Here is a 19094-nt window from a genome sequence, read left to right as displayed (position 1 = left end):
CCGATTCTCCAGCTCTGCTAGCCTAGCCACTCTGAGCACCCAAGGCAGGAGGCTGCAGTTCATGCAGGCGCTGTCCGTGAGGCTCTCCCTCAGATGCCCGAGACCGAGGCAAGGAGGGCAACTGTCGTGGCCGTCCTCAGGCTCAAGAGGAGCCGCACAGGCGACACACAGGTGGGCCATTATAGAGGTAGCCACCGGCAGCGTACTGGGAGCGGAAGCGAGAGCACTTCCCTCGTCAGAAAAAAAATGAAAAACCGAAACTAATTAGCCTGAGCGTGATCGCTGCTAGTAATTATCAACCAAACAAGGGGTAATTGCGGCGTTAACGGGAGCGGGAGCGAGAACACTCCCTTCACCAGAAAATTAAGTCGACCGATATTAATTAGCTTGAGCGTAAGCGCTGCTGCTAAACAAGGGAGAAACCAAACAAAAACGTTACTGGGAGCGGGAGCGAGAGCAATGCCTTCACCGGTAAGTTGTAAGGGCTAAATAAATTGATGGTTAGAACAGAGCAAAGCTAACGGCTAACACAACAAACAATAACAGAGCAAGAGGCGAACGAGTGCTGGGAGCGGGAGCGAGCACACTGCCCTCCCAAACAAACGCCGGCCACTCTTCTTATAGTTACTTTCACTAAGTATCTGTATGAACTAGCCACAGCCTCTGGAGGACGGGTTATCCGCAGCTCCGACCTTGGTCACGAGGCTGCACGTAGCCAGTTGTAACAGCTTCCTTCCTTTCTCAAACAAAGGTTCAATACGGTACCTGCGCAGCGAGAAGATGTAAGGAACAGATCCTCTAATGACACCGGAAGATATAGCCTTCCCGGTGTCACGTGGGGGTCACAGGTGACTATGTTGTTATTAGGTACTCGAAATGCGCATGCGCGAGGTGGAGATCCAGTGCTTTAAGCACTGCCTCTGGCGGTCAGTAAGGATGAAATAGAACTTTCATGTTCTGCCATGCTCATGGGCGTCACTACTAGTAAACCATACGTCACCAACTGGACATTTTTTGCCAAAATCTGGCCCCAGTTGCCGAATGGAAGTAGAATCATAACAGCGTCATGACGTGTCGTTCACAAGAACTTTCCGACGTCGCGAAAATGTTTTCCCCATAATTCCCAGCGATGTGAACGCGCCATAAGAGTGAATCATATGCTGTAACACAATGAGATTTGAGATCTTTATTAGTTGAAACATTAGGAGAAATAAAATGTGAACCTTTACTAAATCCAGAGGATTCTGTAAGCTGTGATATAAACTGAATGAAAGAGTGTGGAATTTACACATACAAATTGGACCCACCTGATGCCTTTTTGAAGAAAATGTAAAAAAAGAAAGTGTTAAAAAGAGGTAACAATTGATAATGATCCACAAGTCTGTTTATTATGACTCTGAAACTAAATATTCCAAAAGGAAAAAAATATGTCAATGATTTGTTTGGTATTTTGAGTTTCGTACCTTCAGCCAAGGTTTAATTAAAGGCACCCAGTGCAACTTTATGTAAACATTCAATGAAAAATAAACATTCAATTTCTAGTCTTTTTTACACGTAGTAAGTTTCAATAACTCCATACCATTACATATCGACATTCAAGGAGCAAAGATGAGACGTCGTTGTGTGGTGAGAACTGATAGAAAATCGTAAACAACAACAATCGCCGGTGGGGAGAAGCCATTTTTCCATTGACTGGAAGCCTGCTTTATTTATTGTAGGTTACAAAAAATAAAGAAAATGGCGGCATTGTTGTTGTTATCGATTTTGTATCAGTTCTCACCACACAACGACGTCTCATCTTTGCTGCTTAAATGTCGGTATGTAATGGTATGGAGTTATTGAAACTTACTACGTGTAAAAAAGACTAGAAATTGAATGTTTATTTTTAAGCCTCGAAAGTTGCACTGGGTGCCTTTAAGAGACCCAACTGTCACCGCGATCACAAAAAAATTGTCAAAATACAAATGTTCAACCGTGTTTAGTTTGGCAAAAAAAAAAAATTCATCAACAATAAATATATTACTTTGGCAGGATACTGCTCATTGCCGGCTGGTGAGACAATTAAATAATAAATGTGAATCAGACTACGTGCAAAATGCAGTCATGTCATAAAGAACATCTGATCATGTAGTTACATATTCACAGGTAGTGGCATTAAACAACTTTCCAAATTGCTTGTGAATATGAAATAACACATTCTACTTCGGATGTCATCCTCAGGCAGCCTTCATGATCAATTTTCCAAAACCCGTTTCTGAATACTGAGGGGATATCTTATATTGTATCTTATAATATAGGCTGTGATTGATAGGAACCACTATCAAATCCATAGATAATGGTATAGCATGACTATTTACAGCAGAGGTGAGCTGTGGAAGGTGCATATACAATGTATGATCTCTATAAAAAAAAACATTTCAAACACCTTAATAGGATGTAATATTAAAGGGATAATAAAAACAATAAATATTAGAAGAGAGTTCACTTGGGTTCCAGGGCTTTTTGTGCTTCTCTGGGCTTCACCACAAAATCTCTGTACATCGAGTAAATGACACCTGAGGCAGAAAAGAAGAAGCATAAATCAAAAACATTGAATAAGATACAGAGGAGATTTTTCATGTGACATGTGAACAAGGGATTATGGGTGGGTCCAGACCAGTCACGTAAAATGCCACATCTAGGACCTATTAAATGACTAAGACATCGAACAACCCAATGATAACAATGGTTTTACTGTTATATGGTACGGAGAGGGTAAGACACACCAAGTCTTTGCTCCTTGCTACACCAAAACTTATATTTCTTCCGCCCGCAGTTCGGTCAATTGCCGGCTCACCAAGACTACTTTGCATATACGAATAACACTACCCAAATTGGTTTAATACACATACATCGAAAAGGCAGAAATGTGCCATACGCATCCCCTTTGCGCAAGGCACCGAGACACGATGAGTTGAAAACCGAAGCCACTCGCAGCCCTGGACATCATAGACTCTTTGAGCTATTACCATCTGGCAGGCATAAACGGATCAACCAAGCACAGACCACCAGACTCATTAGGCGCTTCTACCCCCGGGCTGGACACTTAGTGTGGACACTCCGGTTAAATTGACTGTTGTTAATTAGTTTACCTGCACCTTATATATATTTTTCAATCCTTCTCTACAGTTGCTACTTTGATTAGATAGGAATGACCATGCATGCATATTTGGTAAAACCTGTTTGTGTTTCGATGATTTGTCGATCCTCTGTAAATTGATACTGTAAACATGACTCCTGTCGTCATGTTTCCTTATTAGACCTGAGGCATGTTAACTCAGATCATCCTGTCATGTATCGGAGGTCATGGCAGCAACCTTCAGATCAAAATTATTAACTATAAACTGCATTTATAATAAATTATAGAGTGACTATATTAGGCCACCATACCAGGGCGGAAAACTACTTTTAACACATTACGCTTGAGAGACGTTATTGACTACTAACAAGCATGATGGCATACATGCCTTATCTATGGTCATTTACAAATTGCATTGGGATAAATAATAACCTTGGAGTAAGCCTATAGAACAAGCCAGTCAGATAATTGTTATGAAAAAGCAAGGTCATGATACATTTCCAGATGGGGTGATAGTGAACAAAAAGGTCCATACCGATAGTCATGGCTCCCACCACGAAGCCCTGGGCCATTACACGCATGTGGATCAGGTGCACGGACATCTTGGTATCCCCGCGACTTTTCATTTTATAAAGTCTGTACCCGACAATGGCAAAGAACCCAGCCATTCCTGTTATGATGCCAAGGACAATAATGAATTGGAAATTATTTAACAGTAATTGATAAGGTCATGTTGAAGTCTGTCTAGTATCAGTAACAAAGAAGAAATGATGAACATCCTTACTGAACCGACAGCGATATACTTTTGTTTCTCTTTCTTCTGATAAATGTACTTAATGTAAGTGGTTATGGATAAAAAGTGTCTGTTAAATGCCCTAAATATAAAGGCTCACAATGTATGCATTTCCAAATCAATGCCTTCAAGTATTATTTTATTAATTAATAAGCTATTCCTCTATGTATTTAGATGAGGATTGTTAGTTTAGGCTACTAACCAACTGGGACAAATGGATTCTCCTTCGCTTTCCGCATGAACTTGGATTCATTATAATTATCAGCGTCTGTCATCTTGAATAACTTCCTGGAGAAAAAATAACACATATTACGACATCATTTTCAACAAGGCTCAAGTTCATTTTGGATGTTAAATTTGTGATTGTTAGACATCAAATATTTAAACATCTGATGTTTAAAAAGCCAGAGGTGGCCAGGGTCAGCTATAGACCTATCTGCGTAGTGTAACAACGCAGTGTCCGCAAGCATAACGCAGTGTCCCCAAGCATAACGTAGTGTCCCCAAGCATAACACATCCAAGAAGACGAAGGTCAAAAATAACATTGTTAAACACACCAATAAGATACATAATACGGGAAGCTTGGAAGCAGGTAGAACAGAAGCCTTATATAAAATGACGTTAAACTATAAAAGTCGTTACCTTGTGATAGTTCGTTAGGAACTACTCTGGCAAAGGACTGCACTGGTGGTGTGTGATCTTGACTCGCTGAAACGCACTAGAGACCGGAAGCGGTTTCTGTTTCGTCATATGTCGAGGCTTTTGGCACGTAATCGTGACGTCGGCAAAATGTTGGATGACTTTCGTATTTCTGACCCGAGAACTGCATATTGTCGATATAGAAATAACCAATTTTTTGTGACTTAATTTATTTCTACATTTTTCTATTTTGCAGACGGACATAACAAAAGTTTTAGTTTCGCTGTTCACTTTGCCAAATAGCTTTATGAGATGCACTAGTTTTCACACAGTCGAGTTGAGTTAAGTAATGTGTTTTTAGAACAGAAAAATATTTGATAATCTATATATATGGTGGACGAATGCGCCTGAAAGAATGAATGAATGTTTAATAATTGGCCATTAAATGGCAATTTAAAATTAAAAAACAATTATCAAATCTGCTTGTTTGTATGGATCTATCATTCAATTAAACATCATCTTAACTTATGAAGCAGTTTTGTTTTATTGTCACTATTATAAATTAAAGATTACTTGAGGCCAACTGCTTTTACTAGGCCTATACATTTGATAATTATATTTTACAATTGATAAGCCACTTATTGGCCATGGAGCTGAAACCTAGAATCTTTAATAATAATGGGTTTAATTTATGTAGCGCTTTTCTAGAGACTCAAAGATGCTTTACAGTGAAGGGGGGACCTCACCAACCACCACCAGTGCGTAGCACCCACCCGGGTGCACCCACTTTGGGAAACCAACATGACATAAAAACGATTTCTAAATGCATTTTTAATGCTACCTGAGTGAGGTAATTGAATGCAGAACTAAAATGAACGCACTGAGTTGTCATTGTTCAAAAGATTCTAGAAGGTTAACCATCCACCTAGCCAATATAGCCGCTCTGTGAATAAAGCGGATTGAATACGCTTCATGACCTGCATATTTTAAACCATGCTCAAGCAGCTGCAAGTTGAACCGGTGTGAAATTTAGTCAAAGTCATACTCAAAAACGAATGCTAAGATATATAATAACCCCCCTTTCAAACATAGGCTACACAATCACTGTCTCATCTTAACTCCAAACACATAAGCTACAATTAATTTATTGTTGCCTACAACTAGGCTAGATGTCGCCTTTTTTTTCAAAGCAGTTTGATAATGTTTTTTTAAATCCATATAAGTGCACTCTTTAAAATGTTGATTTAATACATTTTTCCGTCATCTGTTTAATTTAATGCTACATAAAAAAAGCATTTATGATAATTGTTGAGTGCGTTATTTATTTTTTTATTTATATGGGTCAATCATTGTTTTCGCGATCTACTACTTATTACCAACAGTAGATGGCGCTGTAGCAATAGTACAAGGCCCACCAGAATATCTAGGATGGTCTTACATCAACCACAATCACACTGACAGACATATGTTAGGTGCGCTCTAAATTGAGAAAAGTTGTAAACAGCGTTTAATCCAAAATTCAAAGTTCATTTGTCAAATGGGCAGTTCAACGCATACCTCAAATCGACCGAGAACTTGGCAATTGTACATGTTGAACTTGGTCGGGCCCACAGCTGTGAGGCAGCGTTCAACATGACCAACCAAATATAGCTATCCTGGCAGGACAAGCTAAAGCTCCCTGAATCAGAGAAAGTGTTGGGAGTGGAACTAAAGGGGTAAAGAAAGAAATTTGGCTTCTAAGCTGTAGCATTTCTGTTCAACACAGTCTCACTCCCTACTCGTCAAATGTGTGACGCAAGGATCCCTGGCGTCAATATCCGACGAAAAATGGGTACATTTTTCGTCGTTTTTCAACGCCAGATAGACATTAGTGTTAATCCCTCACTGTCGGATATAGACGAAAGGAAATCAATGTCTATCAACGGTGATGCCGTCACGTTATGCAACTATTGTCGATTGATTTGTTTGACAGATTCACCATTAAACGTGTTTCTGATGACATTTCTAGTGAGAAATGTACTTTTTCCTTGAATAATCTTCAGTCAGTGAATGTGTATGATCTTTATTAATCTTTATTATCTGAATGGGAAATGCAATATTTTAGGATCGATTCACCGTTAAACATGTTTCTAATAACATTTCTAGCGAGACATACACTTTTTACTTGCATAATCTTCAGTCAGTGATCGCGTCAAATGACGTAGGATGCGAATGTTCAAGAACCTTCCTACGTCATTTGATGCGATCGCCCGTTTCCCGGCAACAGACGATCGCGTCGTCTGTTGCTATTCGATTAAACAATTAAATACAATACTAATATAAAGTAAAAACAAGTGTTATCTAGCGATCCGTTATGTGTATTATGTTATTTCGTCTTTTGGAAACATGAGCCGAATGTTTTTTGCAACCTGCCCGGCAACAGACGATCGCGTCGTCTGTTGCCAGGCAGGTTGTCAAGATGTAAACAACTGATGACGTAGGCCGGTACAATTTTCGCCCCCGGTACAATTTTAACGTGACACAGTCTTTGGAAGTTTATTCTGACTGATATACTGTTATCTTCCACAGCATGACATAACACATCTCATGAAGTGGTAGTGCTCCACTTTTTTGTTGGAGAATCTCCATACTGAAGGGCATAGCTCTTCTGAAGCAGATGTGCTGTGAACTCCAATATTAACACAGCCAACCATAACAATGACCTACAAAATGACCTGTGTGTGTGTGTGTGTGTGTGTGTGTGTGTGTGTGTGTGTGTGTGTGTGTGTGTGTGTGTGTGTGAACTCTACTCTACCCTCACTAAATCACAACACACCCCAGCTCCACTCATAATTATCGATGGATTCCCAGTACCCTTCTCCTCCAAAGTCAAGAGCCTCGGCGTCATCCTGGACAACACCCTCTCATTTGCACCCCATATTCACAACATCACCCGGACTGCATTCTTCCACCTCCGCAACATCGCCAGACTCCGCCCATCACTGACCCAATCCAGCACTGAAATCCTAGTTCACTCATTTGTCACATCACGCATAGACTACTGCAACGCCCTCCTCACCGGACTCCCCACCAAACTCATCAACAGACTGCAGATCATTCAGAACTCAGCCGCCCGGATCATCACCCGCACCAAATCACCTGACCACATCACCCCTGTCCTCATTCAACTTCACTGGCTCCCAGTACACTACCGTATCCAATACAAAACCCTACTCCTCACCTACAAAGCTCTCCACAACCTAGCCCCCAGTTATCTCTGCGACCTCCTCCAAGAATACACTCCCTCCCGCTCCCTCCGCTCAACCTCTGCTGGACTACTATGTATCCCCACATCACGACTCACTACAATGGGTGCCCGGTCATTCAGCTGTTCAGCACCCAGGCTCTGGAACTCCCTCCCCCCACACATAAAACAGTCAGACACCATTACAACCTTCAAGTCACAACTCAAAACTCACCTGTTCAAACTCGCACACAACGTCTAACTGATCACTGTTTTGATTGTTTTTTTGTTTTGTTTTGTCTTGTTTTTGTTTTATTTATTTCTTATTGCTTATGTTTATTTATTTATTTTTTTATTTTTTTCCACAATGTCTTGTTTTTTAAAAAATGTATGATGACTATATGCTCTGTAAGGTGACCTTGGGTGTCTTGAAAGGCGCCTCTAAATTAAATGTATTATTATTATTATTATTTATTACCACCTATCTTCGGTATCCCGAGGAAGCGCAAAGTGCCGAAATGGAGGAGACATAATATTTGTCTTTTCTTTGTTTCTTTATTTTTATTGTTTTGTTTGAAGAGAAAAAAAAATGATAATAATGGATACCAATTCCAAGAAACATATTATTTGAATCGAAATGAAATCATATATTGCTGGTTATTAAGCACACAATATACACCGTGAGAAAATAAAATGCAGGCTTCACATTTAAGAAATACTACTGGGGGAAGTAAATTTCAAAATCGACATAAGTTTAGCCTCTTTTTTTCACATGTGAATTGGGATTCACACTGTTGGCCCAACCTCATTAAAATCAATAGGCCTACGACAAGAACGCATTGGAGCGCTTGTTGTTGGGGATACTAAATCATCAAAATCTTATGAACATTTGTTTTGTACTCCAGGTTGACACCTAGTATTTGCATTGCAAATACTAGGTTAACTATACTACGTTGACTACTAAGTCAACGTAATACAGTGTAGTCCTGGTACAGTTTGTCTTCATCTATGTCCAGAGCTAGTTTGTTGACCAATCCCTCAAGTGCATCCCACTCCATTGGACCGCTCAGACGCAGACAGCTCGTGTGAGATAAAACTGGATCATCAAAATCAAAGTGAGCCTCAAGGTACAGAATAGCCTTTTCAAAGAAGCAGTCAATCAGTGTTGCAAACTTTGATTGTTCTGTTGCACTCAGTTTTCGGGTTGCTTGCTTTGTTTTATGACCATAGAACCTGTCTGCACGGGCACGGCGCAAGTTTAGTTGGCTGCGCAGTCGACTCATTACTTCCAGAATGTCAAGTAGAGTAGCACTCTCATTTTCCAACTTCAGAATTGCGCAGTGAAACTCTTGCATGATATTGTGAAGAAACAGCAGGACACACTCAGACACTGTCACCTCATCCTCATCGCTGCTGTCGGCGGCAACATCAGCAGCACTTTTGCACATAACCCTCCAAATAATGTCAGGACAGTCCTTCTTTCCCAATGACAAAAAGTAGCACTTCATGGCAGGCCAACACTCCAAGATCCGCTGAATTGCAGGCAACAGAGATAGCCAACGGGTTGGAACATGCCTAAGTATTTCTTTATACTGTACTGAAATATTCGCTGTCGATTTTTAAGACAGTAGCTTCAGCATCATAACCTGCAGCACTGAAAATTCTGTTTGCGTTTTTCAGGGTGTTGTGGATCAAGTGACATTTGCAATTTCCCTTCATGATGTGTGGATTGACTCCTTTCAGTTTTTGGAAAACTGAGTTATGCGTGCCAAAATTCACAGATGCATTGTCCGCTCCATATGCGCTAATCTGACTTACACCATTTCTTTCTCTGTGATATCCACAATTTGCTCATAGATAGCACGGCTAGTTTCATGGGGGTCTTCATAAAATTCCAACAGCCCATATTGAACGTCCTGTTCTCCGTGGAAATACTGTACAGTATATGGATACAGTTTTGCGTTGCCCGAGTTTGATGCGTCAGAACAGACAGTGCCTTTTGCAGTTCTGTGGCTAAATTCTCCTGGCTGTAAGGAGCTCAGACATTCTGAACTAAAGCCTCACTTTTTGTTCTTCCACATGACATTTTTGTGGCAATAGTAAAGATCTTCGCACTCACTTTATTGTAGCAATCCGTTGATAAGTAGCTGTGGCTATGTTTCACTCCATGGTAAACACTGCAAAGCTCTGCCGCTGCAATCTTGTCTGGTGAAGCTTTTTTGTTCATAAAAGTTGCAATGGCTGCGTGTTTTTGTTTGTTTGATAGCACAACTTGATGTTTTTTTTGTTTTTGCATGGATTTCCAATGTGTTTTTCCCTTCATATTTTAGTGAGATTTAGAAGTTTCGCCTTGCATGTTTTATTGGCTCCATCTCCTTCCTCGTCAGTCTCTCCTCCCATTGCAAATGAAGACGCAGCGCTCTACTCCACTCACACTGAGTGACTTTCCTCCAATTGAATATGTTTATGTTTGAAATGGTGTTCCCGCTCTGTCTGAGGAGCGCAAGAATGGGGGCGTCACGGTCACGTACGCATAGACGGGAAGAAAACGGGGACAATTTTAAGAGCCATAGAAGCACAGGAACCGTATTAGACTACAGAACGAAAGTTATCAAATGAAGTGTTGGCATTTCCCCCAAAAAACGGGACATATTGTGTCCCGGGAGAGATTTATATTTTCCCGGGACAGCTGGTGAAAAAAGAGAACAAAATTAGGGTTTTGATTTACCCGACCGGGCCTGCCGATATTTTACACCACTATCCTTGAGCCGGGTCAGGCCGGTGTGGGACCAGATTGACTCGGCTGCCAGATCGACTCGGGGTCCTGCGCTTACAGATGAGGTATCGACACGTGACGTGGTCGACACAAGCCAATGGACAAAAACGTTAGTGTTGTTTATAAAGCACTGATGAATGCATATATTTTTATTTTCACATATGTTAAAGTAAGGATTGGCGTTGTTAAAGTTAAACATTAAGACAGTATTTTCTAGTTTCTATTAACTGATAATTCAGAACTTGAACATTTTATTGAAGCGATTTATTTTGCTTGTACAAAAAAAAGAATTAATACGTAGGGGAGAGTGGCACTGATGCCCAGTGTCCACTGGGTGTCCTTTACCGTTCGGTCTTTTTGGCCTTTGGGATCCTATACACTGGCTCCAGTAACCCTGCAAGCAATGCTCGGGCTTCGTTGGTCCAGTACGCAAGCCTCCGTCTGTGGCTTTTGAGTGAGATAGGAACATAATAGTTAACCCTTCTGGTTCTTGAGAGTCCAGCAAAATGAGCTCTCTATCTGCTGGTTTCATGACCTCTAAACCATTCACAGAACAGCTCAGATCACAAACAGTCCATAATTAGGAATGAAAACATATCCCAACACTGCAGCTCATTTTTACTTCACCGGTTGAGATGATCTGTAATAGACTCACGCAAAGCATATAGTGGTCTGCTTTCCCTGGCTGTCGGCTCCAGGCAGGGAGGATGATTAGGTCCTTCTGCAGCAGGTCACCCTAGCAATTTGAACACATTCTTGGGCATTTACTGTTGGTCAGTCTCAAACTACACAGAAGCTTACAGGAAATAATGACGTACTGGAAGACCAGCCATAGGGACCACTGTTTCAGACTTCCAAGTTGGAACCACATATGCGTCAACAACGTGGATGTCTTTTCCCTGTATTGATTGAGATGAAATATTCATAGTTATTAGTGCACCACATGGGAAAATCGCAGTACATAACTGTTGCAATTATTTGGAAAAAAATACAATGTTTCACAGGTCAACAAATGACAAAGCCTCACATGTCTTCGGGCGGCCTCCGCCACAAGTTTGAAACATGCGTTTCCAATCTGAAAAAAAGAGTAACAAAAGTAACTTTTTCAATTATTTCCCCCAAAAAATACCCTACATGTTACAGCTTCCCTATGCCTACATTGGACTCCATGTTCCTAGGAAGGCCCAAGCTCCAAAAGTCTTCCCTTGTCAGGCAGACATCCCCCTCTTTGACCAGCATTTCCCCTCCAGTCTGCTAAGGTCAAGGGCATAGTTGAGCTACAAATGAAAGTTTGCAAAACTTACTTTAAACCAGAAAGGAAAACATTAAAAAAAATAACCCTTCTATGATTGTGTAAAAGTAGACATCTATACCAGCATGTCCTGAACAGGATTTATTTTCTTTAAATAGACCACTCCAGTGGAGGCATACTGGTGGTCAGCGGCCAATTGGGTCGGGACATCAGGCTCGGGCTTGCAGGAGTCTAATGAGAAGGATAATGTACTGTGCAAGAAAGTGTATTTGGAATGGAGATTCAAAGTGTCCTCATATTAAGAATTATATTCAGTGGTGTAGTCTATTTTATTGTAGTGGGTATACTGTGATGATTCCCTCCCAGCCTCGTACAAACCCGTTTCACCAGTATGTGTACGTGTTTGGTGCTTATGGGGTGTCGCACCACACTCACCAACGCAGGGGTCTACAACCCGCTGATTTAAGAGTATAATGATTATAAAAAATCATGGAAAGCTGAATAGGTTTATCAGTTTTAATAGCAGTCTGAACAAATAGAACACAAAAATGACAAGTTGTCCTTTGCATATCTATTGTAGCAATAGCACATGCTAAGAAAGGACAAAATCTACTGAAAATTATTTAATGAACTGTTTACAACCATGGCTAACCAGTGCATGAGAAGGAGATGACAGGAGACTAATGTTTCACTCTTTCAATTGCTCTAATTTTAGCTCTTACTGTTGTTATCTAACATACCATACAGTAATTGAATTGTGTAAAAGTCTGAAATTACTACACCTTAAAAATGACCATGAACTAGCTATGCTCTCATTTGCATAGTGATTAACATTATGAATTTCAATTGTGTATACCATATGCATGTTGGCTGACATTTACCTAACTTTTTTTCCCTCCACTCTAACCAAGGATGCCTGTTTCTAAATTCCCCAGCCTGACACCAAGTCCGAAAGGCTGGCGACGGGTTCTCATCTAAAAGTAACAAGGAGATATACAGTGGGATTAAAACATTGTCTTCTGTTGACTACTTGTTATGTGATTTACACATTAATATGGGAGGACTGGACACACACACACACACACACACACACACACACACACACACACACACACACACACACACACACACACACACACACACACACACACACACACACACAAACACACACAGACTTTTCTGTTGTGTCTTTGCTAGTCTCCGTAGCTCTGGTAGTGGCATCTGCTGCTGCAGGGTCAACTTGCAGCAGCAAGTTGACCCTGTGTGTGTAGTTTGCTTTTCATATTGTAATGTTGAATGTTATTGTAGCCTGGGACGCTTTAAGTGTTTGTGTTGTGTTTTTTTATCGTTTTATCCAGTTGCTTTAACTGTTATGCCAATTGTTCCCACGTTTAACTTTCAATCTGTGTTCAATCTGTGTGGGTTGCTAATCACAGCGCGAGAAGGAGGGGCTCGGCCCGCCAACTAACATGCAGAGATGCAGGGGCCTTGGATCGAGCGTTTGTGTTTTCTTTTGTTTTTGTTATCATTGCTTTATTGGCCTAATCTGAGGAGAAATCTCTACAGAAATATTATAGGCCTTAATTACACGGGTCTTCTCAATGCCGTGGAACGCTCCGTTCACTTGCATGGGTAGTAGTCCGGTAACTTGTCAACCTCAGCGTTTTCGGTTGCTAAGCGACGTCTTTGGCGGACTATTTCACGGCTGATCAACACTACGAATGCTGGTAAAGAATACATTGTAAAAAGACACACCATGTGAAGTTATTTTCCAAATAAGATTTGAAAAGCTTTGGAAGTTTATTTACAACACTATTTACATAGATTCGGAGTAGTACACTTTGACATTTTAATACAGTTCAGCGAGAAAGGCGACGAAGAATAAGAAGGGGGCGTTCCAGTCTGTGTAAACGGGAACCCCCACCACACGAGAACGCCCATTTGTGTCTGCAGTGGGATGATATTGGATTCCATGGCCTTTGAAACCCGTCGGGAGGAGCAAGACTGAGGATTATGCCACTAGCACAACTAGAGCTCTGCCTCATTTATTTTTTGGACAGAGAGCAATGGGTTTACTGGTGCCAATCCTGCTGGCTCTTCTAGCCTCTCTATTTGGAGGGTTTTACCTTTTAGGAGCATTCAGAAAGCAAAAGCCAGGTGAACCCCCATTAGATAGAGGTCCCATTCCCTGGTTGGGCCACGTGTTGGAGTTTCGCAGGGACACAGCAAAGTTCTTAGAGCGAATGAAGCAAAAACATGGGGACATATTCACGGTACAACTTGATGGGAATTACTTCACATTTCTCATGGATCCTTCATCTTTTGGAGCTGTCTTCAAGGAGGCCCACACAAAACTGGACTTCAGGGCTTTTGCAAGGAAGCTGGTGGTCAGAGTTTTTCATTTCAATCAAATAGAACATTCAAAAAATCAATTTCATGTTACCAACAACAGGCATCTAATTGGTGATGGACTAGTATTATTGACAGAAAGTACAATGAAAAATTTCCAAAATCTCATGCTCCACACACAGTATAGGCAAAGGTGGAGACCAAAAGACCTGGATTGAGGATGGACTTTTCATGTATAGTTACAATATTGTTTTCAGGGCAGGGTACCTATCACTGTTCGGCAATGTGTCTTTAAGGGAGGCCGGGAGCACTGAGAAATCCTTTGAGATGGACAGAATACAATCTGATGAACTGTTTACAGAGTTTCATAAATTTGATCAATACTTCCCCAAACTGGCCTATGGTGTCCAGTCACCCAGAGAGAGGATTGAGATCAGGAAGCTGCTGAGGCTGTTTTGGAAAACTTTGTCATCACAGGTTGTCAAGAATAAGGAGAATCCCAGCGACTGGGTGCGTGAAGAGCAGCAGACCAGCGAGGGACTAGGAATGAAGGAGTTCATGCAAGAACGATGCATGTTTGTAATGCTCTGGGCATCCCAGGGCCTGCTGCCTTTTGGCTACTAATGTACCTCCTGAAGAATCCAGAGGCCATGGCTGCTGTGAGGAGGGAGGTGGACAGGGTTGTGACGGAATCTGGGCAGGAAGTGATGCGTGGTGGCCCGATCATCAATCTGACCTATGACATGATCCAGAAAAGTCTGATCCTTGACAGTGCTCTTGAGGAGACCCTGAGACTGACTGTTGCGCCCGTTCTCAACAGAGCTGTGATGGAAAACATGAACCTCAAAATGTCTGATGGTCGTGCGTATCAGATTCGACAAGGCGACATAATTTCTCTCTTCCCTTACACTGCTGTTCAAATTGATTCCGAAATCCACCCTGACCCACTTTCTTTCAAATACGACCGCTTTCTTAACCCAGATGGCAGCAAGAAAAAAGATTTTTACAAGAACGGGAAGAAGTTGAGGTACTACACAATGCCGTGGGGAGCTGGTGTCAGTATGTGCCCTGGCCGTTTCTTTGCCATGAATGAGTTGAAGCAGTTTGTGTTTTTCATGATATTATATTTTGACTTTGAGCTGAAGAATCCTAATGAGGAGGTACCTGACATTGATGTCAAGCGATGGGGTTTTGGGGCCATGCAACCCACAAGAGATGTTGGTTTCAGATACAGACTCCGATTTTAAATTACGCATCAGAATTTGGAGTTAAATCTTTGTTTATGGGTGGTAACCTCCATCCAACTTGTGTATGTTATGTTTTCAGGCACCTAATCTAGTACAGTATCTTAAACCTATGATGGTTGCTTCATGGCAGAATCATCTTTAATTAATCAAATGTTAAATAATACATACACACACTCACACATACACACACACGCACACAGTTGAAATATAAGGAGTAGTATTGCTAACTGCTAAAGAGAGCAAATCTCTGATCCCTGACATCCTGCACAACCCCCTCCCTACCAAACTTGTCCTATAGCTAGTTAAACATATTCAAGATGCCATGATCCCTCATTTATGTTTTCTCATGTCATAACGTACTATGTTAATATATTAAATTGCATGTGTGGTGTTAATATAGGCAAATGTTAATATTTGTATTATTGGTAATTGCAATCAAGTTTAGACCAGTCAGACCGCTCTTTCATGAGAAGGGCTTAGTGATCAATATGTAATGGCGCTTGTGAACATGTAACAGGATTACCAGCCAGGGCACAACCTCAGGGGTGGTACAGAGTGGCAGTTATCCGGCTACAATAATGTGCCCTTGGTGATCTATTAACTGAGAAATCTCTGAGCTCATCAGTCAAAGAGAAAAGGAGTGAGGAAGGGAGAACAGAATGTTCTGCAGTCAGTATGAAGCAAATATTTACTATTTAGTTTAAACTGTGCAATGTGTGTTATTTTTGTCATAGGCTATTCTAGTGTCATTGAACCCACTGTTTCAGCTGGAATAAAACACAGTTGAATAAAACAAATAGCGTTATGACAAATTCTTGACATTCTGAGCATCAAATTTCTTGCATTCTGGGGAATTGTTATGCAGCAATTCAGCCTTTTCTGCATCAGTTGATTGTAGAAATTCTTAATTTATGTGAAGGAATAAAAAAAAAACTCAGTTATCCGGTGACAATCAAAATATATTGGAATATAATGCAGTCAGTATTGTGGAAAAATATTACTATACCCTTAGAAGGATTATAATTAATATCTTGCCTATTCTATAAGGATGAAAAAAGCGTGGAGCCTTCTGAAGAGAATCTTGCTTCTCAGAAAGGTCATCCGAAGTTCTGTGCCACCAGTATGTACTAATATTCAGGCCCGGGGACCAAGGTGACACATGGAGGATTCAGATATTGTCACGCCGCGTCCTGCTACGCGGTCCACTACCTCTATCTAGTGGCTACTTGACGTCAGTGGTCCTTCTCCTGACACACCAGTCTACAATCACCGATCACCATTCCCTACTTCAGCCGGGGATCTCCCATCAGCCGGCGCCAGTTCTTCGTTACGTCTACCCAGTTAGTATCGGTCCTACAAGCATTCTTGAATATCTGCCTCTAGCCTGACCCCTTGGTAACCATCTCTCCTCCTCTCTGGTTCTCCCCCTGCCTCCGACGCCCTGCCTGCCTGACTACCCGCCTGTCGTCGAGCCCCTGACTGTCTGACTGCCTGCCTGTTACCGGACCCCCGCCTGTCTGACTACCCGCCTGCCTACCAATAAATCCCGTTCCCTTTACCCCGTCTCTGTCTTCCTGTGTCCAGCACTTGGGTCCCCACGTTCTGTTCCATAACAGATATAGACAAAGCATATACTGTTTGTGCAGGGACAGAGTACCCCCCTGGTGTGAAGAGTCTGGTGGTGGTGTTGTAGGCTGTGTCCTAGAAGCTTAACCGTATCTTGGACCTCAGACAACAAAAACAACCCCTGTCCAGACAGAGCTTCACGTCAAGCTCTGTCATCATCACTGTTGAAAGCCCTTGCATTTGCATAATTGGGATCTATGGGATAAATATCTTATCATCTAAGATGTCGCCAAAGAGAATGAAACGGATATCTTATTATTATTAGAAAATTATTATGCACAACAGAATAGCACATTATTATATTTTATGTGTTGGTTATAAATAACTTTGCATAATGAACATTGCTTTTATGTTACTTTTTAGTTTGTCAATAGTTATTCAATAACAGAACTAATCTCTTACTCTTATTTTGAAATCGACCAATCAAACAGTCTGCTTCCTTTGGAAGCATAATTGCATTGGCGGATCAGTGATAAACAGTCAAGATGGATTCCCTGAACCTATCAGAGAAGTGAGGCCCTGATGAAATGAGACCTGGAAGACATCCATTTTCTTAATGAGCTCACACATTAGCAGGCGCAGTCAACTCAAAAAAGGGTTTATTCTCTCAACTCATTCAATGCTGACGGGGATGACTGTCATTTACGACAAATTACACTCAAATAATAGCCCTTAAATCTTTTCTATAGCACTTTTGGCGGTCGGGGTAAATAGCTAAATTCCAAGTTGGTCCCATGGATGCATGATTGATGCTTATTCAAGTGTTACACATGTAATATCACAGGAATAAAAAGAAAGAATGGCCACTTGCAACATTTATATATATGATTGGTAACACCATTTTTTATTTAATATCTTTACAATAGATCCTATACATGCATGTGAATTAGTATTCTTACCTTGACTAAAGTCTCATTATCTTTGACAATAGATCCTATACATCTATGTGAATTTGTATTCTTACTTAAAGGTTGGGTATGGGATTTGCGAAACGCCAGCAGATATTGATAATACACAACTCAAATGGTCCTACCCCCTCTCCTTCAACGCTGACTCTGACTCCACCCATTCCAAGTACATGGACGTGCAATAATGCACAAGCACGAACATAGATGCGCGAGAGCGAGCCAGGGTAGCTAGGTTGGAGTTTAGGGTGGTCTTCTAGTGCTAGGTCCAAATGTGGATTAGCTAGTTAGCTAAAGCTCCAGTAGCTACCGGAGGATAACAACAAACAGAAGCTTGCTCTGGGTCACGAGCTTTGAGTACGTGCACGAAGGGGTCACGCGTGGGGGGAGGGGGAGTGCAGTACGACCGTTTGATTGACGTACTTACTGTCCAATGCCACTCGGTGGTTCTGGAAATCATTGGCTGGAGTTTTTCGAGCCCTGCCCGTTCCACAGATGATTGACTTGTTTAATTTTCATGTCAGTACTTCTAACTCAGTGGCTGTAAGTGGGTTATGTTAAGGATTTATAATTTTGCAAAAATGGCCAAAAAAATAGAATTCCATACCCAAACTTTAATCTCTATGATCTTGTTTAAACGGTTGCATGCAACATTTACACACAACGACTACATTTGTACTGATGACCTACAAGCTTAGCCTTGAGGATGTTTAAGACGGGGCTACAATCTATGAGAACAAAACCTTTCAACATTTTTGCCATGTTGTTGAATCACTTTACATACATGTTAATTATTATTTTTACTTTGACTATAATCGTGTCATCTTTGCAATAGATCCTTTACAGACGCGTGAGTAAGTACTTTTACTTTGACTATAGTCATATTATCTTTACATTAGATACACATGTTACTGTCACTATAATCTTGTATAAACGGTTGCAGGCCACATTTAAACACCTTGACTATGTTGAAGACGGCGCTACAATCTATGACGACAAAACCTTTCAACATTTTGAGCTATGCGGTCGAATCCCTAAAGTAACTAAGTAATCTGTTCAGGTCGCCATGATCACCAACGTCGAGCCTGATACAGACAGAAGAATCTCCTCTTCTCCATACAGTTCCTTGCATGCAGGCCTTCCTCAGACAGAGTCCCACAGTGGGT

The 19094-nt window shown here is 41.2% G+C and overlaps 2 protein-coding genes and 1 long non-coding RNA gene across 4 annotated transcripts; 1 reads left to right on the top strand and 2 right to left on the bottom strand.

The window, feature by feature from the left end:
- Window positions 1-1366: 1366 nt before the first annotated feature.
- Window positions 1367-4704, bottom strand: higd1a (HIG1 hypoxia inducible domain family, member 1A). 2 transcript variants are annotated; one of them, XM_060059274.1, is made up of 4 exons: window positions 4554-4704; window positions 4114-4199; window positions 3654-3788; window positions 1367-2555 (listed from the first exon to the last, which is right to left on the bottom strand). In XM_060059274.1, exons 2-4 carry the CDS (start codon window positions 4184-4186, stop codon window positions 2482-2484), a joined length of 282 nt encoding a protein of 93 aa, XP_059915257.1. In that variant the 5' UTR covers window positions 4187-4199; window positions 4554-4704; the 3' UTR covers window positions 1367-2481. The 2 variants fall into 2 exon arrangements, with proteins under 2 accessions (XP_059915257.1, XP_059915258.1); XM_060059275.1 differs by having other exon boundaries at window positions 4114-4195; window positions 4554-4666.
- A 6408-nt stretch (window positions 4705-11112) lies between these two features.
- LOC132462314 (uncharacterized) lies at window positions 11113-12107 on the bottom strand. Its single transcript, XR_009526799.1, has 5 exons — window positions 11923-12107; window positions 11708-11826; window positions 11577-11624; window positions 11368-11448; window positions 11113-11285 (listed from the first exon to the last, which is right to left on the bottom strand). It is a non-coding gene; the product is annotated as an uncharacterized LOC132462314 (long non-coding RNA).
- Window positions 12108-13832: 1725 nt separating this feature from the next.
- On the top strand, window positions 13833-16949 carry LOC132463247 (7-alpha-hydroxycholest-4-en-3-one 12-alpha-hydroxylase-like). Its single transcript, XM_060059273.1, is given in 3 exon segments — window positions 13833-14326; window positions 14328-14745; window positions 14748-16949. Coding segments are annotated over 3 exon segments (1527 nt in total). The 5' UTR covers window positions 13833-13867; the 3' UTR covers window positions 15398-16949.
- The last annotated feature ends 2145 nt before the right edge of the window (window positions 16950-19094 follow it).

This window comes from Gadus macrocephalus, chromosome 8, assembly GCF_031168955.1.
Source record: "Gadus macrocephalus chromosome 8, ASM3116895v1".
In the NCBI taxonomy this organism is placed as follows: Eukaryota; Metazoa; Chordata; class Actinopteri; order Gadiformes; family Gadidae; genus Gadus; species Gadus macrocephalus.
This window is presented reverse-complemented; position numbering and strand designations above follow the sequence as displayed.